The 26,105-nt window shown below is 37.7% G+C and overlaps 3 protein-coding genes across 5 annotated transcripts in view; 2 read left to right on the forward strand and 1 right to left on the reverse strand.

Annotated features, from left to right (window-relative positions):
* Nucleotides 1-26,105, forward strand: part of LOC121783379 — a 447,925-nt gene that overhangs the window by 32,024 nt on the left and 389,796 nt on the right. The window lies entirely within an intron of this gene.
* LOC121783385 (NEP1-interacting protein-like 1) lies at nt 1,285-4,129 on the forward strand. Of its 3 annotated transcripts, none has more exons than XM_042181442.1 (5): nt 1,285-1,467; nt 1,560-1,711; nt 2,660-2,743; nt 3,168-3,332; nt 3,904-4,129. In XM_042181442.1, the coding sequence occupies exons 1-5, from the start codon at nt 1,359-1,361 to the stop codon at nt 4,027-4,029; spliced, it is 636 nt and encodes a 211-aa protein (XP_042037376.1). In that variant the 5' UTR covers nt 1,285-1,358; the 3' UTR covers nt 4,030-4,129. The 3 variants fall into 3 exon arrangements, with proteins under 3 accessions (XP_042037376.1, XP_042037379.1, XP_042037377.1); XM_042181445.1 differs by having other exon boundaries at nt 3,901-4,013; XM_042181443.1 differs by lacking the exon at nt 2,660-2,743.
* LOC121783388 (NADH dehydrogenase [ubiquinone] 1 alpha subcomplex assembly factor 2-like) lies at nt 4,260-9,499 on the reverse strand. Its single transcript, XM_042181447.1, has 9 exons — nt 9,164-9,499; nt 8,633-8,689; nt 8,122-8,174; nt 7,396-7,447; nt 6,675-6,728; nt 6,516-6,575; nt 4,723-4,744; nt 4,592-4,636; nt 4,260-4,494 (listed from the first exon to the last, which is right to left on the reverse strand). The coding sequence occupies exons 1-9, from the start codon at nt 9,273-9,275 to the stop codon at nt 4,431-4,433; spliced, it is 519 nt and encodes a 172-aa protein (XP_042037381.1). The 5' UTR covers nt 9,276-9,499; the 3' UTR covers nt 4,260-4,430.

Below are 26,105 nucleotides of genomic sequence, written 5' to 3' on the forward strand. Positions count from 1 at the left end.
GCAACTAAGCTGAGTCACTTCTTTTGGACAACAGATATTAAGAAATTGTGTTGAATAAGTTAAATGATACTCCCTCCGTCCACGAATAGGAGTCATGTTTACTTTTTTGCACTTGTTTTATAAAAATGATAATAAATAGTTAAAGTGTAGATATGATAAAGTAAGAGAGAGGGTAATGTAGACAAAACTCTTGCCTACATTATTCTCTCTCTTACTTTATCATTTCTCCACTTTAACTATTTATTATCATTTTTACAAAACAAAGTGCAAAAAAGTAAACATTACTCCTATTCATGGACGGAGGGAGTAGTAATAAAATAAAATAACATATATAGGAGAGGGAAAATGTAGAGGAGATAAGAGTGTAAAATAAAATAACATATATAGGAGATGGAAAATGTAGAAGAGATAAGTAGTGATTAGATGTTTTGTTTTTTATCAAAAAGGAAATGACTCAACTTTGTTGGAACGTCCTAAAAATGAATATGACTCAACTTAGTTGTGACGGAGGAAGTATAATTATGAGTCTATGTAGGCAAGTTGTGTCCTCCATCTAGCTTCAAATTTTGGAATTTAATTAAGTTTTAGTTATAAAATTAAAGTCTATGTATTGTCTCCTGATTTTATTATATGAATATACCTAGGAAAGAGAGGAACAAAAAAAACGATACCTAGATATCATATCAATATATCATGCACCATATTCACTACTACTAAAATAGTTTGATTTAACAAATTTCGAAATAAATCTAGATACATGTTGCAACATTCAAATTATAAAACAAAAACTCATTCCGTCCTAAAAAAAATAGATTAATTTTACTCCATTATTTTGTATCATCCCACAAAAACCAAATCTAAATGTGGAAAGTTTTTAACCAATTACACGCCACTAATAATGTAGACCATAAAATCCACTAACACTATTTCCACTATTTCCCCCCTATTTCTTATTCCACTTTTTAAAGTTTTTTTTATCTCTCTTACTCAACAATTGCACATTAAAATCTGTGTCATTTACAAGTTTATCTATTTTTTTATGGAGGAGTATAACTTCTGCTGGATTGTGATCCAACAGTTAAACAACATCGTTTTAGTAGAATGCAAATAATTTTATCCAATGTAATAACGACTACGAATTAATTTAAATACGTATACTACTATTTTAATTAAAATAACGTTTTAGTAGTAATAGTAAAAATGGGAATAGGTCTAAAAAAATTGTAACTTTTGATGTACTTATAAGATAGTTAGCAATTAAAACATGTGAATAGCCAACTTTATAAATTCTCCGTCCTTCCCATTATACAATTCTCAACCACTTCCATTCTCCATTCTTCGCAGCATACCTTCATTTAATGCCTAATTTTGAAGAAATGTTGATGATGAGCTTCATCATAAATGGAGTTTTGTTAAAGCTTATCCTCAAATTATATCTAGCTCTTTTTACTTGTATCTTTGCTTTCGGTTCGTCTTAATTAATCCTTTATCGTTTTGCTCATCAACAATGCCTTTGATATATGTTTCTCACATTAAACACAATCTAAAAATAATTGCAGGCGGAGCTGCAGTGGGGGCAATTACCGGTGCAATACAAGGGCATACGACGGAAACCGGCCTCTCACGTGGCTTCGTTATCGGAGCTTTGGTGGGGGCCGTCACCGGCGTCCAATTGATGGACCTTGTCCTAAATGGAGACCCTTTACGTAAGGTCAGAAAATCGTAATTTGGTGGTGTGCAATAATTAGATAGAGATATTGATATATAAAATCATAAATTTTGTCAGTTTTTTTAACTTATGGTAAATTCATTTCAAGGGATAATAAGTGTATAATTTTCGTGACCAAATTTTAAGGTCATGAAATATACCAAATTGAGTGAAAGTTTGTGATTCTAAAGAACAATCTTTACACTATCTACTAGTATTTAAATTATTTGGTACACATACTAAGCTTTATTTGACAATTCATACTAATTAGATGAATGGATATGATCACTTGAATATGAAATACTACAGTAAAGCATGTAAAATATTTGATCACTCACATTTGAGTAATGATAAAGAAAAATTGAAGTAAAACTAATGGTCTATAATATCATAAACTTTAACTTAATTTGATATTTCACATTAATTTAAAATTTGGTCTAAAAAATCATAAACTTATTGTATGTAATGAATTTTCGGCGAGTTGGGAAAAAACTGATTTTGTGGTAAGTTTACTACAAGATCTAAGTTCATGATTCTTACGACCAACATAAAATTTGTGATTAATACCAAATTTCGACCAATATTTGCGATTTTATGGAGACCAATGCCCCAATTAATATAACTTCATTTGTGGCTAATCTTAATGGTTACACAAAATTTGAAATTTGGACAAATCTTTTTACACCAACTTGTTTCAATTCTTACCGAATTTGGGTAAACACTATTCACTTACCAAATCTTTAGAAACTCTGCTTTATATAGTTCTAAACTATTGAAAATCAATATTTCTAAATTTTTTACTCTCATTCATTGTGATTTGTGAATCTTTAGTTTGACTTTTTATATCAAAAAATGTAGCTAGGTTGAATTAGACTTCCAAAAAAAATTAGTTGATGTGCCTTGTTTGGTTTGCTTAGTTTGAAAAGGCATAAGATTTTTAATTATTTACAGATGGCATTAATACGTAGTGTGATCAATGGAAATGTATTCAGTGAATGGGTCTGCCCTGAACTCCTACAAGCTTATGACTGGCAGGTGATGCATTTCTTCCAATCTAGGATATTAGTCTTAAAAATCCTAAATTTTGACCGAATTCTAATATTTTTCACGAACTTTGAAATAGAAAATTTCCTACAGACTTTGATTCTATGTGGCTAGCCGTAAACGTATACGACTTAGTCTGGATTATAAATGAAACAACGTCGTTTCGCCGCCCTAATTCTTGAATGTGAGGTTGAATAAATGTGTCTAAAATGATAAAATATGCCTAGCAAATCAGTGAGATTTGAAGAAAGGCCCATCATGGGAAATTGGCAACAATCTTTAAATCTGCGATATTTAAAACCACTTTCAAAGTTATGGAAAATATCGAAATTCATCCAAAGTTTATGATTTTCAAGAGCAATATCCCTTTCTATAGTGAGCAAATGTGTTTTTCAAATTTGGGATTTTGATGCAGATGAGCGCTGTGGAGACAAGCATAAGCAATGATGATTTTTCAGACATCTTTGATATTGAAACATCAAGTGGACTATCACAAGATTGTATCAAACGAATACTACCAATTTGCAACTTCAATGACACCACTTGTTATTCAGATACTAGCTGCACAGTTTGCTTACAGGTAAACTAATTTCAATTTAAGAGGAAACATTGTTTTTGGTCTGTGTACTTTGCCAAGGTATGAATTTTGATTTGTAACATTTGAAAATATATTATGAGGTCCATTAACTTCGATATAATATCGTTTGAGCTATTTTTTAACTATTTCAAACTTTTTTGGACAAAAATACCCTCAAGCCTATGAAAGACATTTTTAGACTATTTATTCTCTCTTTCTTTATTAAAATATTTAATTTATCTCTCTTAATTATTTTGCCCCTTTCTTCCTTCTCTTTTTCTCTCTTCTTCCCCATTTTTTCCTTCTCCTTTAATAAAGGGCAAAAAAAGAGAAAAATTAAATATTTTGATATAAAAGAAAGAGAATAAATAGACCGAAATACCCTTCATGGGCTTGAAGGTATTTTTACGTGCAAAAAAAGTTTGAATTAGTGAGAAGGTAGCTCAAATGATATTACGTTGAAGTTAACAGGCCTTAGAAGATATTTTCAAATATGGACCAAAAAAAATATTCCCTCTTCAGTTTATATATTACGATGTTGTTCTTATAAAATAAACAATGTAAATGTTAGTAGAAAATAAAGAATGGACAAGTGGGGAGGTGGCTTCCAAAGTGTAAGCATATATTCCACGTTGAGTGCATAGATGGATGGCTAATGAGGCACCCCAGCTGCCCAATATGCAGGACCCATGTTTCCTAATCCTTAATCATAATCCTCCATTAATACATATCATCTTCTCTCTTCCTATAGATTTTGCTACCTATACTATTGCGCACATCGCATATACTCTTATTTTTGTACCATAATGTATGTCTCATCTATACAAATGATCAAGAGGTAGCAATCATAGTTCATAGCTTATGTAACTTAAAAATGTAAGCAGATATATGTTATTGTGACGCTTCATGTATAGTGCCACTTGATGCAAGTAATGTGAATGGGAAAACCTTATTTGCGGCAGCAAAAAAGCAACTGAATTTTCTTACACGAAACTGGATAAATTTGAATAGATCATCAGTACTATAACCTCTACGATGGCAATCGAAAGTTTCCGATACATTCTCCCACAATTGTAGTGACTGTAGATGCGAAAATGTGACTCACATTGGTGGTTGCCATGTTCCCGGTTGGAATGATTCGCCAGATCCGGTAGGCTCTGACGACCTGAAACCCAACTCAGCCAAATTAACTTGGAGAAACAACCTTACCATCTTCTTTTATTACAATCTAGGTAAGGATGTCTTAAAATCAAATAACTTACTCCGGCTCTTCTCTCTTCTCGCCTGATCCTTCAAAGGCCTTATCGCTGCAATTACAATGAGTAATTGATGTTATTTAAGACCATGATAATAAGACTTGAAGGTTTTAATTAACTTAGGTTTGAATACTAACCTCTTGGCATCAATTTTGGTACCTGTCAAGGAAATAATACCACCATTAAACACAAAATCATACTACAAAATGCAGTGGGAATCGGGAAATGACACTCGTGTATAGGAAATAGTAAACACAGGTCCGCTTGGCCTCCTCGACTAATATAAAAAGGAAACTCCGAGAAAACTCATGCTCATTACGTTAAGTAATGGGTGAGTTCTGCATTTTAATGCTGCTATACTAAAATGGAGCTGATAATTTGCTAAAGAACACATCAAGTGAAATATTAATCCATTGAAGACAACGGGGCTAGTAATCTTGCTTTATGTTTATGATATCGATTAATGAATGAGGAATTGATGGCATTATTGACAATTATCACCTTTAAATTAAGAATAAATTAGTGACCGATTTGTGTCCTGAATTAATTAGAATTTGATTTGAATCAATTGGGCCAAGTATTGTGGGATTCTTGTCTTGTAAACTCCTATATATTCTATAGGAGGATTTGGAGAATGTATCCAAGAGTTATCAATTTGTTGGCGGTGTAAACCGTAAGCCTCAGTGAGAGGATTAGTAGGGCCTCTTCAGAAGATTGTTTCTTTCACTATTTCAAGTCAATTTATATCCATTCAAGTTCTTATTCAAAGATATTCTCTTCATGCCTTTCACTCCATATCAATTGGTGCAGTGAACTTGGATCCAATCATGGTGAAACCCCGCAAACATTGAACAACGACTTGATAGATTGGAGAAGGCCGTGGCGGAGCTTAACACCTAGTTTGATTCCTTATTGAAGCAAATACATGGCATTAAGGTATCAAACTTAATTGAAGCAAATAGATTGGTGCACACCCATGTGCACCAACGTGATTCCATCCTTCATACCAATAAGGTATCAAACTTGGCATTAAGCTTCACTTAAAGCTTGCCACTTCCTTCTCCAATCCATCGAGTCGTTGTTCAATGTTGTGGGGTTTTACCATGATCGGATCTATGTTCACCGCACCAATTGATATGAAGTGAAAGACATGAAGAGAAAATCTTTGAATAAGAACTTGAATGGATATAAATTAACTTGAAGTAGTGCAAAAGAAACAATCATCCGAAGTGGCCACACTAATCCTCTCACCGAGGCGTATGGTTTACACTGCCAACAAATTGATCACTCTTGGATAAATTCTTCAGAATCCTCCTATAGAATATATGAGTTTATAAGACAAGAATCCCACAATATTTACCCTAATTGATTCAAATCAAATACAAATTTATTCCTAATTTAATTCAATTCATGACATAAACCAGTCACTAATTTTTTCTTAATTTAAAGATAATAAAGGATAATAATTGTCATCAATCTGTCAATAATGCCATCAATTCCTCATTCATTAATCGATATCAGTTTGGCAAATCATATCTCCTATATAGTGAATCTTAATATTCTTTCCTAAGCAAAGGCATTGGCAGCAATAACTTGATAGATAGGATAAACATTCAGTATAATACTTGCATTCAACATTATAAACAATAATAGAAATTAACAGTAAGCACTACAAATATTAAGTATAACATGTGAAAGCATGCAATCTGATCATTTGAACTTAATGCTCCTCTAGGCAAAAGAAGAAGCTCCTGACACATACTAGTGAAGGAATTACTATGATTTAGTTACATATCGCATGATGTTATTTATTAGTATATCAAAGATAAATATCTTCATATTAAAACCTCTAATTTGCTGCCATTACGATACGATACAGATATGTAACTAGGAAAGCATCAACTAATTCAAAGTAGAGAGCATTTCATACCTTCTGAATCAGTAGGAAACTGTTGGATAAAACTTTTCAAGTCAGGACCAGCAGTTTTTCCTATTAACATACACATTCAAACAAGTAAGCTCATAAATCATAAAACTCTGGAGGCAGCTTTCTTATTCATATTTGAGTAGAAGTAGGTGGACAACTCACCAATTTTGGGGGCTTTTCCTTCCCTAGCTTTCCTTTCTTCCTTCTTTTTGAGGACTGGTATCAAACACAAACAAGTAAGGGTGGGTTTATTCTAAATAGTAGTAGTAGAAAATAACCAATATAATAACACTCCTCTGTCCCATTGAAAATGAAACGTTTTCCTTTTTGGGTTGTCATATTAAAAACGAAACGTTTCCTAAAATGGAAACAACACCTCTACTTTTTCATCTCTCTTACTTTACTCTCTCTTCATTATCTCACAAAACATCAGTACACAAAATCTTGTGCCAAAAACCAAATGTTTCATATTTATTGTCGGAGGGAGTATGAAACAACAATGAGTACTCTCTTACTGAATCCTCAACAGTAATATTTGTAAACAGAATTATAGGACATATGTTCTATATTCTAGTGGAAGGTAGAAATAATACGAGACAATCCCAGTACACTATGGTAGCATGTTGATTGCTAATCTGAACGTACTCAACAATGAAGAGAAAGTAAGAACAATGGGAAAAAAATCAAAGTGTACCAAGGACAAATTAGGTTTTTATGGGACAAAACTCTTATGAGACGGTAATAAGGGATAGTCCAACGATGATCTCTTGGAGTAGTTCTCGTTGATATATATTTGAGAAGCCGGAGTCATTATCAAGCATTCAAGTAGGAGGAATCTAATCGAAAGTAGAGATTATGATCAAATATGAATGCTAATACTTACGAGCAACATTCATTTTAACTTGTTCCCTCCTAGCCTCCAGCAGAGCCATTTCCTGTAAAACAAGCCAAACTATTAGTATCATTTTTCTCAGACCAATTGCATTTGTTGGCATAGATATTTGCAAAATGTAAGAAACAAATGTAAGCTTGTTCAAGTTCACTGATGCATCGATGTTTAATGTGCACAAAATTGCTACAGCTATTGTTACTCATCAGATTAAAAAAAAGGCTTGAATCTTACGTTCTATCTATCTCCACACGTTTGACAGATTGAGTAGGGCATAAAGGTCAGTAATTTTATACTTATCTTTAAACCCATATGACCTAAATTCTGGATGTTTAATCACAACTAAGTCAGTAGGAAATGAAGTCTAAAATGAATGAATAAGTAAATGACCATCGCTTAAGATATCAGTGAAATGTATTTTCATCAAGAATTGATGCCGACTTAAGTATGTAGCCGTGCAGGGTATGGTATTTTGAAAGAAGCAATTAGAAGAATACAACAAAGTTCAGATTTACTCCCTACATCAACAATCTATCAAATGCTACACAACTGAGGAAGAATACACTACCCTAAGAAATTTTTGAAGGGCTTGCATTAAGTAGATAAATAAAAGTATTTTCGGCCGGCCTATACTAGAATGTAGGAATTCAAAGAACATCAAATATTGTTGCACATGGGATGCCACTCCCTCTGCAGAAGAATGATGAATGTCTGTCTTACCTCCGGTGTCGGAGCTATTTTACGCTGTCCATTCAGCCAACATATCCATTCAACTACAACAAAACTATTGAAACATAAATAATTACCAATTACAAAGAAAGATATACAATGTGAATGAGAAACACCAATAAATAAAACATAGTCCTGTTTTGGGCATTGACTCAACTCTTGTTGGAAGAATTGGTATCTAATTATCACTAATGTATGAGGGCATTCAGATTTAACACGAGTGCCACCACAACTTCCTCATTCTCTAATCTCTATAGGGTTCAAAAAAACCCAATGGATAAAAAATAACTCTGGCACTGAAAAACGTATTGAAAACTAATTAGAATCCTAAATCAGTAAAGCACCAAAATAAGTGGTTTCGTCATTTGAAACATAATGAGTGCCACAAACCGAAAGAGCCTTAAACTTAACCAATGATTTATAATAAGCATAACCAAAAGCCCAAGAACCAGTGAGCATTTTAATAACTCAAATGCGTTAAATTAAGGAATATGAAACATACCCGGAATGGACGTGGGATCCTGGTCTCCTTTAAACTTTACCCACCTTTTCTCCTTCACTGATGAATACAAAGTAAGAACAAGCAAAAATTTGCATCAAAGCAAATACTCACAACACAAATAGCTCAAAAATCTGTTGTTTATGTATGCACCAAAATTTCGCAAGCTGAGAAGAGTCTCGAATGCTTAGGAAAAGATTGTTTAAATGACAATAAGGCTTGGAACAAGTGAATCAATTGGTACTACACATTTATCTTGGTATAGGAAGATATAAATACAAGGAATCAATATAAACCGAGTTATCATCCAAGTTAGCAACATCAAATAAGAAAAAGCATGGAATATCCAAAGATACACTGCAAATTGATGTAAGCACAATCCAGTAAAAAAGAAGCTGACATATATTGACAAAAACGAACTCGCCCCTTCTTCCGTGATTATACAATTTAAATAAAAAAATTACTTCATCGAATTAAGAGAAGATAGGAATGGTACGGCAGAAATAAAAGAGTAAAGAAGATGGGAGCACTCACTTATACCGTCGATTTCCTCAATCATGGTGAAGTATTTATTGCCGGTTTTGTCCATTCCGACGAATGATCGATTGCTGAAAAGGCCTACGACCCTCGTCCACAGCCGCGACATTTTATTTCACTTCAAAATGCTTCCACGTTTGTTCGATCAATGAGAAAGCTCACCAAAAGGAAGGGTAACGTAAAATGATAGAGAACTTAAGCAGAAGAACACGACCGAGAGTCGTGTTAATTGATCGGCAGCAACCAAATGGAGAGTTTCTCAGACAAAATGCAGTCTTGGTTCGAATTAGGGCAATATCATGGAAAGACGAACAGTTCACCTTAATATTTGGAATTAGAATATAACTTTTTTTTTAAATTGTAATTAAAATCAAAATCAATGCGACAACCTATAAGCATTCACAATAGCAATGCCCTAGCCCCATTCCGGTCTAAATTTCCTCCTGCCACATCATAATGCATTTCCCACAGCCTAGTCATGCCCTAGCCTTTCCACAACTTAGCCTAGACCTCCCATTTAATTCACCTAATCAAATTAATAACAAATACTCCATTCGTCCAACATTAGGAGTCCCGATTGACCTTTTTCATCCATCCGACATTAGGAGTCCCGGTTAGACATTTCTATAAAAAAGTGAAATAAAAATATTATAAAATAAAACACAAAAACACTAATAAAAACACATCCAAATAATAAAGCAAATAATAATGCAAATGAGTCCCACATTCCATTATCACACACTCCAATTATTATACACTCAAACATTTCTTAAAATCCGCACCCAACTCCGTCCGAAATTAATTGATATTTATTAAATATTTTTAAAAAATGAAGTGCAATAAGTTGTATATATAAAGTAGAAATAAAAAATTAAAAGAAAATGGAAAATCGGCTCAGCTCAGCGGTCGGCGCGCAATAGGAGCTCTAGCCACCGCTCGGCCGCTCTCAGGCATGATCATGCTCTCGGCGGTTTCTCTCTCCTCGGGACGGCTCGGTTGTTGCAATAGATGGCTAGTCACCACCGTCCCGCTAGGCAGTGGCTAGCCTCCTATTGCTAATGCTCAAATGTGATATGATAACAAAAGCATATTGTACTTTTAGATAAATTGGCGTTATTTTCATTAACATTCAAAATAGTATGAAGTCGACTTATCTAAATCAACGTCATTTTCTATTTTTACCATATTAGTTCGATTTTCACCATCGTAAAATACTGTGAAAATTGAAAATTTTGTAATATTGTATTTTATTTTCAAAAGTTATATAATTAACTAAAAAATCAATGAGTATGATTTAAATACATATATCCCTATGATAAACTAACAAGTGGCAAAATGACATATTTTCTATATATTTAAAAAAAATCATTTTTTTCACTATCATCAATGGTTGATGTCACGATCACCTGCAACCCTATTCTCTCCTTTCTCTATTGAAGTTCAATCTACCCTTAAGAAATGATGAGTGATGTTCCTATGTCCTTCATCTGAAATTCCGTTAGAGAGTACCGATACTATATATAAAGTTTTTGGCAAGTCACAATGCAACACCTCCATCACCGCCATTCCTTAGCCTCCTCGAACTTTAAACACTTATTACTCATCAAGTCAATCATAATATACTATTCCAAAGCATATATAGTACTCCCATCGTCCCAATAAACCTGCAACATTTGGTTTCCGGTACGAGATTTTATGCAGTGTTGTTTTGTGAGTTAATGAAGAGAGAGTAAAGTAAGAAATAAGAAAAAGTAGAGATATGGTTGTTTCTATTTTAGGAAACGTTACATTTTTTTGTGACAACCCAAAAAGGAAAACGTTTCATTTCTAATGAGACAGAGGGAGTACTATTTATAGAAATTAAGCACTTCAGCCAAACGTTTCAACAAGAACAAACTCATCTAAGAATCCAGGTGGTGTTTCCATGTAGACTTCCTTCTTCAACTTGCCACGTAGAAAGACATTTGTAACATCGAATTGATGCAGAGGCAATTCCTTGTTTGTCGCAATTGAGAGTGTGAGTCTTATTGTATTCTTCTTGGCAATTGGAGAAAAGGTTTCGAGTATTCGACGCCATATGTATGAGTGTAGCCCTTGGCTACAAGTCTCGCCTTGTATCTCTCGATTGATCCATCCATTCTTCTTGACAATAAAGACCCACCGACATCATATTGGTTTCTTCCCTTTTGGAAATTCACACTTCTCCCATGTATTATTTATAGCAAAGGCATTTATATAAGTTTTAATTGTTTCTCCTCAATGTATTAACACATGACGTGTTCATCAACCACGAAAATTTCCTCTTTTTAATAGAGTGCTACCTCAAATGCTCTGGCATCTCAGTCAAATGTCCCCTTGTAATGTTTGCATTGGGTACCTTGAGTTTCAAGCAGTTCTCTCTGGAGTATATCGCTTAGGTGGAACTTCCCTGTTACCCCCCTTGGCGGCAACACATACTGCCCAGTATCTTGATCCACCCACTTGATAAGTTTCCTTAGATCTTTCTTCATGTTCTCTTATATTAGTGACAATAGGTAAACCAAGTTTAGTACTTCATCCGTTCCATAGTAGTGAAATCATTTTGCCATTTTGGTATGTTCCATAATAGTATAGTCATTTCTCTTTTTAGTAAAAATTAATACATTTCTTCTCACCCCTTTACTCTCTCTTACTTTATTCTGTCTTCATCTCTCTACATTTTTTAATTTCCCACTTTATTCTTTCTATACTTAACTCAATTGAACATAATTTTCTTAAATATCCGTGGCGAAAAGAAATGCCTCTACTACTATAGAACGGAGGGAGTATTAGTTTCATAGTTTCTTACCTCGAGTATCATAAGTGGGGAAGAATCAAGGACATTGTCACCAAGTTTTGTGGACTGTACAACAGTTTCAGAATTTAGATCAACACTGCTAACCTATCTTGTTGGAGTTGCTTCCGAACTGGACTTGACATAGGTAACCAACTTATTTGGTCATTTCTCTCAATTTCACTTTCCCCCTGACCGCTAAGGTGGTGATGATAAAATTACATCGGGCCAAGAGTGTTAGGGAGCGTGGGACTCATTGTACCAATTTTTTTCACTAAGTTATACTCTCTCCGTCCCTGAAGAGTATGCACTATTTCCTTTTTCGTCTGTCCCCAAAGAGTATGAACATTCCAATTTTGAAAACTCTTTTCTCTCTAATGAGGTGAGACCCATTCTCCACGAACATTACTTAAAAAACTTTCTCTATCTATCTCTCTCACTTTACCAATAATACATTAAAATCCGTGCCGAACCCAAAGTTCATACTCTTTGCGGACCGGAGGGAGTATATCATCTTCACTAAGATGATAGTCATCTTCTCTTTCATCACATGATTCAGATCCAACCAAGTTAATATCTTCAGTCTCTCCATCTTTATCCACAATAGTATAAGTAGACTTGGAGCGTAAAGTATTTTCGCATGTATTTGTGTTGCTTTTAGTATTGTAAGATGGTTCCAACTAGGGGTGGGTAAACGGTTCTCGGTTATTCGGTTAACCGAGAACCGAACCGTAATCGGTCGGTTATCGGTTAACCAATAACCTAAATCACGGTGTTTGGGTCGGTACCGATTTGGCATTTTTCTCAAAGTCAGTTATCGGTTATAATCGATCAATTATCGGTTATCGGTCCAAAATTAAATTCAATTATATTTTTAATTAATCAATTTCTATAATATTTTTATACTTTCAAATCATATCTATATTACATTGAATCTGCACTGCTTTATGTTGCGTCATAATAGAAGAAAATGTAATTTACTTCTAAAATTTGTCAAAGTCTATTTTAATCTGTGTCATTATCATTTATAGTATCTCAAAATAAAAAAAATGCCTAAAGATTTATTTTTAAAATAAGATCTTTCAAAGTCAATAAAGTGCTAAACATTATTTTAAAAATAAGATATCCCTTCACTTAATTATCGTAGAAGAGTTTTGAGATCATTTAAAGTTTAAACTTTTGAAGTGCCTAAACAAATTTATTTATTACTAGGAAATAGGAATGACCGAATAATAATAACATACTCCCTCTGTCCCCAAAGAATATACATTTTGGATTCAACACGGGTTTTAATGTCAAATTGGTAAAGTAATAGAGAGGTAGAGATAAAAAGTAATTAAAGTATTGTTAGTAGAGAATGTGTCTCATCTCATTAGAGAGAAAAGAGTTTCTAAAATTGAAAAGTACATATTCTTGTGGGACAAACTAAAAAGGAAATAGTGCATATTATTGTGGGACGGAGGGATTAATAATAATAATAATAATTATAATAATAATAATAATAATAGTAGATGAAAAGTGAAAAGTTAAAAGATGAAAGTGTTGGAGTTTAAATTATTCGGTTATTTGGGTTATAACTGATAACCGACCGGTTCTAACCGAGTCAGTTAGTTAAGTAACCGAACAAGAGAACGGGTCAGTTCCGGTTAGTTTTTTGACCAATTTTTAGGGTCGGTTAACAGACAATTCGGTTCGGTAATAACCAAACCAGCCGTTTACCCGCCCCTAGTTCCAACGCACCAGAAGCTCTACCAATATCTCTCCATCTTATTGAGTCATTCTAGAAAACAAGAATCATCATCCCCCTCATCCTCATATCCTCATCCTCTTTCCTACCCATTAACTATTCATTACTATCGTCAATGTCACTTAGTAGTATATGATCAGTGGTGTCTTGTATGTTGAATCTTCATTCAAAAACTGTATTGTACTTCACAAGCACTAAGTTATTCAATCGTTGTTGTGCCAAACGATTCATCTTTTTACTATGAATCTGTAAATGAAAAGGTAAAAATAACATGTATCGGTTTCTTCACAAATATAAACACATATATCATTGATAAGTCGTATTCTAGGCCCTGGTTACTGGTCAGTATGATGTGCAAAATTGATTATATCTGCAAAACAGTTGCTCAAAGTGTGCAGGTTAAGTGTTCTAGCCAGTAGGGAAGTTTCGGAATGTTCAGGTGAAAAAGGGCGCCAGCATGATCTCATACTGATCAGTATTCGTGCTGAAACGGCTTGAGATGGAGAAGACGGATAGCTGGGACGGATTACCCACAATTGAGGGCAAAGAAGTCAACTTGCAATGAGGATTTACCCTAAAATCAAGGGTAAGCCTCCCTATAAAAGGAAGCCAAGAAGGAGAGAGAAAATATACACATTCACTCATTCACCACCATCTTTAGGTAGAGAGTTCTCTCGGTAATACCAGTCTTTCAGCCGTGTCCCGCTTCTTGCCTCGCCGCAGCCATGATCACCTGACGCCCAGATGTTCCCGGAGTACCAGTCATCCTTATTCCAGCCAGCAAGATCATAGTTTAGGAGTTCCATCGCCCGGAGTGGCAAAACACTTTTATTTCGCTTTCGTAGTTTAATTTACTTGCATTTTCCTTACGTTGGATCTTTGCTGCTTTTGAATTTCACTGCTTTGAAGTATTTTGTTGAAGATTCGAACAATGTTTTATGCTATGAAGTTGTTTTCTGTTCAGTTTACTTCGCCGATCTCTTTTCCTTCTGCCTAGTTAGCTTAGATCTAGAGTTTCTGGTCGTTTGAGTATCGAATCGTGTGTTTCCAGTTAGTAGTTTATTTCTTCGAGTTAGCATAATCTGTTTACTTTTATTTCATAGAGGTTTGTTTCATGCAAGGTGCAGTTATGTGTTTCTTGTCTTCTTCCATGCTGATCAGTAGGCGGGATTTCAGTTTCGATGTTTGATTTTCGATTTGGAATTTTTGATTGTAGATCTGTGTTCGTGAGTTATTAATCTGTGTTTTTATGGTGCTGAATCTGGTTTGTTTTTCTGATTTTAGTTTGTGTTTGTTGAAGAAGATGATGTCCATATCCAAGTTTGGGACCACTTTTGCTTTTTAGATGCTTTTTGCTTTTTGTCCTTCACCTTTAGTACACCCTGCAGATCTGTCAGCCTAGTCACCACAACTACCACTTATTCTCTGCTTTTCTGTTTAGCCTTTTATAGAAACCTAGTACTTTCCGCATATTTTCTGTTACACCGCATCCACCATAATTCCACGTACACCACTACATGTCGACCACCATTCACCCTTCCTAGTCAGTAGGACACCATCTTAATTTCCCGTCTAGGTAGAGACTCAACCCAAGCGTGGTAGCTAACCAAACCTTTCCAAATATCACCGCGGTAGTTTAAACGCACCATCTCTGTGGGATTCGACCCCTACCTTCACTATACTACCCAGTAGAAGAGGGTTGAGGATTCTTTGAAACCAGGGTCTAGGCTTAGTTAGGATCTCTATCCTGACCAGTAGGATATATCCTTGCTTGAACGACACCTACGCACCCTGTGCTCTTTCAATCATTCATTTACACTAGAGAATGTCTAAATTTCAATACTTACATGTTGGAAAGTACTCCAATTCCTCTCATAACCAGTAACATCAGGGTTAGGCTCAAGATTCGAATTGCAAATGTTTGCAAATTTAGTGCCTTAGATCCATAATGTTTTCACCATTCAGCTGAAGAAAACAAGATATGTAAATATTTAGCATATCATGTATCAATAAAATAAATAGTTCAATGAAAAATATGATAATATTTACCGGGTGCCATTTGACTTCTATGTCGAATAGCTAAAGGAGTTCTGAAATAGGAGACACTGCCTGATACAAAGACATTTCCTTTTTCATGATTTGATCTTGCGTACTTATGTCCGGAACCAGCTTTAGAATACACTCGTGTAGGCCTTCTGCAACCTCTGAACAAGTCAAAATACCTTGCATATCTGAATAAAAGACTGCCAGATTCAAGTAATGACCCTCAGCTTGCAATGGTTTGTGTATTTGATCAGTCCATCTAGAGTCCATTATACCAAATGCTCTTTTAAACTTGTATTCCTTTCCATTGAATGACTTGGAAATGGTCTCTTTACAACAATTCATAGCCTCATAAATATACCCCATCACGGGCTTGCGCTCAACATCAACCATTCTCAACAAGAGGAGAAGCCAATTTGAGTGCATAAACAATATGTCTCCAATACGCATCATTCAGCATAGTAGTAGTTGCATGTTTACTAGATGCCTCTTTGAACCACTAACTATGAATGAACCTCAAAGTGATGAAGGAGGTAGCAAATCTAGTAATTGCCGGCCTAAATAACTCTCTCTTGTTTGCATATCTTCTCATCATGTTCAACAAGCCTATCTTACTGGTATCTTTACTTGAAACATCATTCCACCTTTCTTATAATTGGAGGCACATTATTTGTTACAATTTGGATCACATTCTTTTTTCCAACATAATCAACCATCTCTTCAAGCATTGTCAATCGAGCATTTATATCTTTTACAATGTCAGACCCATCGACAGACTTGATGAAAATAGAACCTTTTGGCGAATTCACTAAAAAGTTGATAATTTCTTTATGAGAAACAGAATCACGCCACCCATCAGATATAATTGAACATCCATAAGTTTGAAAAAGTGTAGAGAGTAGGTTTGAAAATTTTGATGTGGTGCATGCATATATAGAGAATTGAGATTGAGAAAATGGTGACTGTCTGAGAGATTTAAGAAAATCAAAAAATCGATTAAGGCTTGGAGAATATTGAGATAACAGATTTTTAGATAAGTTTTACTTTATATTATGTTTATTTTAGGAAAAACAAATCAGCATCAAAGGAGAAGATTTACATAAAAAAGATTGAGGGATACCTTGAACAACTTGACTGCGCAACATGTGTTTTGGGCGACCCAGCCGAACCAGCGGGGATCCTGTGGCTCGATTAACACACCCATGTTGGGGAGGTGATGGTCTCGACCCTGGCGACCCAAACGAGATTTTGATAACAGTACCTGAGGTTGCCAAACTTTATCATGTCTTTCACGTGTCTCTCGCTCGGCCATATATCATTGTTTCTCCTCTCCTATTGCAGCAGTTCTTCAACGCACCATATTGAATTACGGTAATTTCCTAACTCCAATGGCTAGTTATTTATTGAAAGTTTGCCTAATCCAAGCTATGCGAAGGAAGAAAAACTTGCAGAAATTGGAAATGAAAAGTTGGTCAAACAAGAGACCACATCCGGTGGTTAAAGCTCAAGAGCTGGGTGATTCATTGTCAACATTCAAGTTTCAGTTCCACTTTTTGGTATCTCTGTCTTTTAGCATTCTAGTTTAGATTCTTCTTAGACTCCTCTTTTGCTTCCTTAAAATCTACCTATCAGTTTCAAACTCACCGGGAGAAATTACTTGGTGTGGGAGCAGCAAATTCTTGCCACCGTTAGAGGATATGGTCCTGAATCATTCCTTACTGGTGAGCACACGATTCCCTCACAATACCTTGGGACAATAGGATCTACAGAAATGAGGCTCAATCCTGAGTACCTCTCTTGGCATCGTCAAGATCAATTATTGTGTGCTTGGATACAATCTTCACTCACAGAAAGCACTGTAGTTCTTGTTGTGGGAATGAAGACGAGTATAGACATGTGGCATGCTCTTGAAACAAATTTCAGCAATCAATCGAAGCCAAAAATCATGCAGTATAAATTGCAACTCCATACCATCAAGAGGATGCTCTTCCCATGACAGAATACTTGAGTAAGATCAAAACCTATTGTGATCTACTTAGTGCCGCGGGGTGCAGAATAATAGAAGAAGATCAAATCTTGCACATCCTCTCTGGTCTAGGCACTGAGTTCAGTTATGGTCACCATCACCTCTAAAGCAGATTCATGGAAAGTGCAAGATGTAAATGCACTGCTACTGAGCTTTGAGTCCAGATTGGAGTCAGCCAAATCTCCATCCATCAATCTTGATGGATCTCAGCCTACAGCAAACTTTACTCAAGCTAGTGGTCAGAAAAGAGAATGGAATTTTCAAGGAAGCAAAGGCAGTTACTCAAACTATGGAAGAGGAGAAGGTGCAAGAGAAAGTGGCTATCGCGGTCGAGGAGGTAGAGGTAGAAACAGTGGATCCAGAACCTCTTGTCAGCTTTGCCAAAAACCTGGCCACACTGCTGACAAGTGTTGGTACGGGTTCGAGCAAGGATTCATGCCTCAAGCACCGCAACCTCAACAACATCAGTCAACCTATCAACAATCGAATAATGGCCAACAATCCACTTTTTCTCAGAATCCAGCAGCTCATGTTACTCAAGCCAGAGGGCCTCCCATTCATCACTCGCCTTTAGAGATCAACTTTGATAGTTCTTCCTCCACATCATGGTATCCCGACTCGGGGGCTACTAACCATATCACTAATGATCTTTCCAACCTGAGTGTGAGTTCAGAATATCACGGAGGTAAACATCTCTTACTTGGTAATGGACATAAAGTTAAGATCTCTCACATTGGTCACTCAAACTTTCTTCCAACTCCTACTGCTTCTGACTCTAGATCTTTGCATCTCACTAATCTGCTTCACATACCTACCATCACTAAATACCTTTTAAGTGTGTCTCAATTTGCCAAAGATAATCTAGTCTTCTTTGAATTTCACCCTTCTCTTTGTTTTGTCAAGCAACAGGTCACCAAAGCAATCATTCTCAAGGGCATCCTTAGTGATGGTTTGTACAAGTTCTCACTCCACAAGCGTTCCCAGCCTTCGAGAAATAAGTTTTCTAGTTTTAACTCATCTCCAGAAGTTTGTTTTACCTCTCTGGACAAACATCCATTTGCTCCTACTACTTCTAATAGCTCCTCTAGTATAGAATTATGGCACAAAAGACTTGGCCATTGTGCTTTCGATATTGTAGAAAGGGCTCTTAAAAGTTGTAATATCTCTTATAATTCAAATAAATCTGTTTCCCTTTTTCAATCTTGTTGCGTCTCCAAAAGCCAAAAGCTTCCATATCATGACTCTCTCACTCAATACACATCTCCACTCCAGCTGATACATACTGATTTATGGGGTCCAGCCTCTGTGACTTCCAAAAATGGATTCTCTTATTATGTTACTTTTGTGGATCATTTTAGTCGATTTACATGGCTTTATCTCTTGAAAACAAAAGGGGAAGTTGAGTCTGTCTTCAAACATTTTAAAAGCTTGTTGAAACCCAATTTAACCAAAAGATAAAAATCTTCCAAAGTGATTGGGGAGGTGAGTTCAGAGGTCTATCTTCCTTTCTTCAATCATCTGACATCATACACAGAGTCCCATGCCCGTATAATCCTCAGTAAAATGGGCATACGGAGAGAAAACATAGGCACGTAGTAGACATGGGGTTGTCCTTGTTGTCTCAATCGGGTATGTCCTCTCAATATTGGGATGGTGCTTTTGTTTCTGCTTCTTTTCTCATTAATAGGATACCCACAAAAACCCTTCATTTTGTGTCTCCTTATGAAAAATTATACAAGGCCAAACCTGACTATCACTTATTGAAAGCTTTTGGCTGCCTCTGCTACCCACACCTTAGACCATATAACAAACATAAGCTACAATTTAGATCCACTTTCATTGGCTACAACTCACAGCACAAATGGTATAAAACACTCCTTCTCACCGGTAAAGTGATTGTCACAAGAGATATAATTTTTTATGAAAGTATTTTTCCTCACGTTAACCCCTCTCCCATTCCAGTTTCTCTTGGTGACTCAACTAATTATGCCACACTCTTAGCATCCTCCATCTCCACAAATTCCTCATCTTTACCTACTTCACCAATAGTTCCCACTTACTCTAACTCATCCAGCTCACCAAACTTCTCTTCGAGTTCCTCTGACAGCACACCCCTACCTTCACTTCATGTATCTACTCCTCTCCAAATGGCTTCTCCCTCTCCTCAAGTCCTCCCACCTACCCCTCCTACTGCCCATGTACCTCCCATCTCTCAACATCACATGATTACAAGGGCTCGGGCAGGCATTTTCAAGCCTAAAGCCCTTCTTGCTGCTGTCCCAAATACTTCTGATCAAGTTCCCAGATCTTATATCATTGCTCTTCCATTCCTGTCTGGAAGAGAGCTATGGTTGAAGAATTCTTAGCCCTACTATAGAGCAAAACATGGATTCTAGTACTTCTACCACCTGGAAAAAATTTGGTTAGTTGTACTTGGATATTCAAAGTAAAGAAACATGCTGACAGCCTCATTGCGCGACACAAAGCCTGCTTCTCTCAAGTTACTGGGTTTGACTTTAATGAGACTTTCAGCCCCGTTGTAAAGCCGCACACAATACTGCTCATTCTGACCATTGCCGTGACTTTGGCTGGAGCGTTACACATCTCGATGTTAATAACGCATTTTTACACGGAGAATTGGTTGAAGATATCTACATGAAGCAACCACCTGGCTTCAAGGCTCGCCTCAGCTTGTTTGCAAGCTTAACAAGGCCATATAAGGTCTTAAGCAAGCTTCGCGCTCCTGGTTTCTCACCGTGCAGGCTGCTCTCTTTACTCTTGGTTTCACTCAATCACGTGCAGATACTTCACTCTTCTTCCGCATTACCAAGTTTGTGGTAACCTATCTACGTTGATGACATACTTATCACCGAGTCTTCTTAGGGTGTTGTTCGACATATAATCTCTAAACTCAATAGCATCTTCTCTTTGAAAGATCTAGGGGAAGTGAAACAGTTCCTTGGTGTTGAAGTCACTCGCACTGCTTTTGGCCTTCATCTAAGCCAAGGAAGCTACATTAGAGATATATTAAAGAGAATGAATATGCAGGAGGCAAAAGGATGTCCCACTCCTATGGTATATGCCTCTAGACTTTCGAAGCATGATGGAAATCCAACTGTAGAAGGAAAAATCTATAGAAGTGCAGTAGGTGCTCTGCAGTATGGCACCATAACCAAGCTAGAGATCAATTTTTGTGTGAGCAAGGTTAGTCAATTCATGGCCAATCCCCTTGATTCACATTGGAAAACTGTAAAGTGCATTATGAGATATCTTGCAGGATCGAAGTGTTGGAATTAGAAGAATATTCTGAGGAGTAATGAAGATTACACAAAATCAGGAACAAGATTGGAGAATATTTTTAGCCGTGTGATTAGGGAAAATTATTAGAGAATATCTTACCATATAGAAGCACTCCTTAGTCTATATATCATGTATACAGCCATTGTAATTATCAATATATCAAAGAATATACCTTTCTACATGGCATCAAGAGTAGGTTTAAGGCTCAGAAACAATTCATCATAGCCCCGAATACCCTTCTCGACCAATACAGGCGAGAATTCTGTCCACAAAAATGTCAGAAAACAAACCAGACAAACCAGATATTGAACCCATAGCCGAAAAGATCAGGTCTAGTAAAGCGTTACCATAGCCTTCAAATTGAATGGCTCGAACTACTCACTGTGGGCACGGTTGATGAAAGTATCGATTGGCGGCCGAGGAGTCTACCGCCACATCTCCGGAATTCCGTCTCCACCGAAACCAGGGGAGAGCGGATTCACAGATTGGGAAGAGATAGACTTAATCGTCTTCTCATGGATTATTGACAACATGGAGACAAACCTCATAGCAGATTTCGCACACCACCAGACGGCGAAATCCCTGTGGGATACGCTCGCGGTAACGTTTGCGAGTTCATCCGACTCATACCTAATATATGACCTGCGAGACAAGGCAAGCAGAATTACGCAAGGAGAATCAACACTAGAGGCTTACTGGAGTCGGCTACATGGCCTCTGGATCGACATCGATCGATGCTCCCACAAGACCGTAAATTGTTGCGATAAAGGTGTAGAGCAATACCGTGAAATCAAAGCAGAACTAAGGCTGTTCAAATTTCTCACCGGGCTAAATGAGAAGTACGATTGGATCCGACGAGAGATCCTCAAAGAGGACCCCTACCCCTCAGCCGACGTCGCGTATGGATGGGTGAAGCGAGAGGCGGCTCGACTCAAGATCATGTCACCATCGACCGATCCACCCACCACCGCTGTCGGAAATGAAGCATCATCGGGGATTGGTTTCGGATTCGGGGCGAGAGAATACCGTCCGTCACAGACACAGAACAAGGGCCAACCGCCGATACCACGCCCCGCCGCCAACCGCCGGGGAAACAACCGACCCGACAAGTCCAAACTCTGGTGCTCTCACTGTGGAATGCACAAGCATACTAAGGAAATGTGCTTTCAATTAGTGGGATATCCGGAGTGGTGGGAGGAGGAGAAAGCCGCGAAGGCAAAAATCGCGGTCGGAATTAATGGTGGAGGAAGAAACCCGACAGAGGGAGGTCAAACCGTGGAGAAGAGAACCGATGCCGGAGGTTTCCCAACCGGCGGTGGTGGCCGAGGGGAAAGCAGCGGCGACGGAGGGAAGAGTGCAGAGGCGATGATCGCCTCGCTCAGAATGGAAGACGGCGCAAATGGAGGTAAAGGGCTGGGGGTCGAGAACCCTAGCCCATTAAAGCCTGATTTTGCTATTAAGTCCCTCACTTTTAAGAATTCTGGTATGCTGCCCCACTCAGAAATTAATAGGATAAAAAACCCCAGATTTCGTGATAATTATGAAACTGACCCCATTATATGCAAAAACTCGTTTTCACCCCTAGAAAACTTATCATATGCTTTTGAGGCCCGTAATTGCGATATTGTTAATGATACTGGGTGGATTTTTGATTGTGGGGCCACCGACACTATGTCGTACGATCGAAATGATTTTCTGGATATTCATAAAACCCCTAAGTCACATATAAAAACCGCAAGCGGAGGGATAACACCAGTTGAAGGGGCGGGAACCATAGAAATTTTTCCTAATGTTCAAATTCCCAATTGCCTCTATGTTCCCAGATTATCTCAGAAATTGATGGCAATCAGCCATGTGACGAAGAATTTAAACTGTTCCCTACTAATGCACCCAAACTTCTGCATGTTACAGGATATCCGGATGGGGAAGATTATTGGACGTGGCACTGAACGTCGTGGGCTCTACTTAGTGGACGAGATTGCTCGACAAGATGGTGCGGCGATGCTTGCTCACGGGTCCACTAATCAAGATACTTGGCTCTGGCACCGTCGGATGGGCCATACCTCTCCGGGTTATTTGAAATCCTTATTTCCTAAACTTTTTGTTCCTAGAAATTTTTCTTGTGAAGCTTGTGTTTTGGCTAAGAGCCACCGAAACTCTTTTAAGCCAAATGATACTCGTGTTGAGACTGTTTTTTCTCTGATTCATTCCGATGTGTGGGGCCCAACGCCTATAGGAACTAGCTTTGGTTTTAAATATTTTGTGATATTTGTTGATGATTGCAATAGGGCTACTTGGGTTTATTTCATGAAACATAAGTCTGAAGTTTACGACAAATTTGTGCTGTTTTATAAAATGGTTCTAACTCAATTTCAGACGTCTATAAAAATCTTGCGTTCTGATAATGGGGGGGGGGGGAATTTTTAAATAGCTCCATGACAAAACTTTTTGAAGAAAATGGGCTAGTACACCAAACGTCTTGTTCCCACACACCAGAACAAAACGGAGTCGCCGAACGAAAAAATAGAATCATCCTCGAAATGACACGACCCCTCCTGTTTGACTCAAAAGTACCTCCATCTTTCTGGCCTGAAGCTATAGCCACATCAGTTTACCTTCTCAATCGGCTTCCCACAAAAACACTAAACCGAAAAACTCCCCTAGATCATCTTTCCACCCAAACCAAAGTTCCATCAGCCTTATCCTTACCACCTAAAACCTTTGGCTGCTCTGTTTATGTACACATCCCAAAACATGAAAGAAATAAATTCTCCCCGTGTGCCATTAAGTGCGTTTTCCTGGGTTAAGGGGTTAATCAGAAGGGCTATCGATGCTATGATACCAAAACCAAACGAATTATTACCACCATGAATTGCAACTTTCTTGAAACCGAATTCTTTTACCACCTTGGGACTCAGGGGGAGAGTATGAGACAGGGGGAGACCCAAGAACGTGACTCCCTTCAGTGGTATGTGCCAAGTAACTTTGATTCGGACCCAACAGAGCAAGTTGGCACTGTTCATGAGCCGATCCTGTCCGCAGAGTCGATCCCGACAACGCTTCCGCCGCGCACCTCTGATCCAACCGTAACGGAATCCGAGGTAATATCTAGTGACTCTGAAAATTCAGATATCATTCCTAACCCACTTGGTACAGAAGAAGAAGAAGAAGAAGACACTATGATCGATCAGGATACAGGGCAGTACGTACTTCCTCCTCGGAGTACAAGGGGAATTCCACCAAAAAGATACTCGCCGGAACGACTGGGAAGAAGAAGCAGATACTCAGTGGCGAACTTTGCCGAAGCCAACCTATCAAAAATGGCAAAGGCTTTCCATACAGCACTGTGTGAGGAAGAGATTCCGAGGACCTTTGAGGAAGCCGTCAAGATCAAGCACTGGAGGGAGGCAATGCTTGTCGAGATGAGAGCACTAAAACGAAACGGCACTTGGGAAGTTAGCCCATTGCCAAATGGAAAACATACAGTTGGCTGTAGATGGGTCTTCACAATTAAGCGGAGACCAGATGGAAGTATTGACCGGTACAAGGCTCGATTAGTAGCTAAGGGGTACACGCAGACTCAGGGAGTGGATTATTCAGAGACATTCTCACCAGTTGCCAAAATGAATACAATAAGAGTTCTGTTATCCATTGCAGCAAACAAGGACTGGCCACTACATCAGTATGACGTCACCAACGCATTTCTTCATGGAGAATTGAAAGACCCCATCTATATGGAGGCTCCACCGGGTTTCACAGAGGAGTTTGGACAAGACAAAGTGTGCAAATTAAAGAAGACACTATATGGGTTGAAGCAGTCCCCAAGAGCATGGTTTGGGAGGTTCACGGATGTAATGAAACAATATGGCTATCGGCAGAGCAACTCTGATCATACACTGTTCATCAAACGAAGAGGAGAGAAAATCACTTGCCTAATAATCTATGTGGATGATATGATCATTACAGGCGATGATGCAGAAGAAATAAAGGATCTTAAGGGACATTTGGCTACAGAGTTTGAAATGAAGAATCTAGGAGATCTCAAATACTTCCTTGGGATGGAGGTACTCAGGTCTGGAAAGGGAATCTTCATAAATCAACGGAAGTATGTTCTTGATCTTCTAGCGGAAATAGGGATGCTCGATTGTAAACCCGCAGATACTCCTATGGTGCAGAATCATGGACTCAAAATAGTCAAAGGAGCAGCGTCGACTAACCGGGGAAGATACCAGAGGTTAGTAGGGAAACTTATCTATCTATCCCACACTCGGCCTGATATTGCATATGCAGTAGGGATACTCAGTCAATTCATGCACAATCCACAAGACGAGCATTGAGAGGCAGCACTTAGAGTAGTGCGCTACTTGAAGGGAACTGCAGGACATGGAGTGTTGTTTCGAAAGAATGGACATCTTGACATACATGGATACACTGATGCTGACTGGGCAGGGAACCCAGTTGATAGGCGATCAACGGGTGGATACTTCACCTTCGTAGGTGGAAATTTGGTGACTTGGAGAAGCAAGAAACAGAAAGTAGTCGCTTTGTCAAGTGCAGAGGCAGAGTTCCGAGGCATCAAAAGTGGACTCACTGAAATCCTGTGGCTAAGGAGGGTGATGAAGGAGCTGAATCTTGAATCACAGAAAACTTGCAAACTACTGTGTGACAATAAAGCAGCGATAAGTATCTTCGAAAATCCCGTGCAACATGACAGAACCAAACATGTCGAGATTGATTGACACTTCATAAAGGAGAACCTTGAAGAAAAGATAGTAGAAATTCCATACGTGAAATCGGAAGATCAACTGGCGGACATCTTGACCAAGGCAGTACCCGCAAAGATTTTTCAAGAAGTGTTGGGCAAGTTAAGTTTTGGAAATCCAGTCACTTAACTTGAGGGGGAGTGTTGGAATTAGAAGAATATTCTGAGGAGTAATGAAGATTACACAAAATCAGGAACAAGATTGGAGAAGATTTTTAGCCGTGTGATTAGGGAAAATTATTAGAGAAT

Source organism: Salvia splendens, chromosome 21, assembly GCF_004379255.2.
Source record: "Salvia splendens isolate huo1 chromosome 21, SspV2, whole genome shotgun sequence".
Classification (NCBI taxonomy): domain Eukaryota; kingdom Viridiplantae; phylum Streptophyta; class Magnoliopsida; order Lamiales; family Lamiaceae; genus Salvia; species Salvia splendens.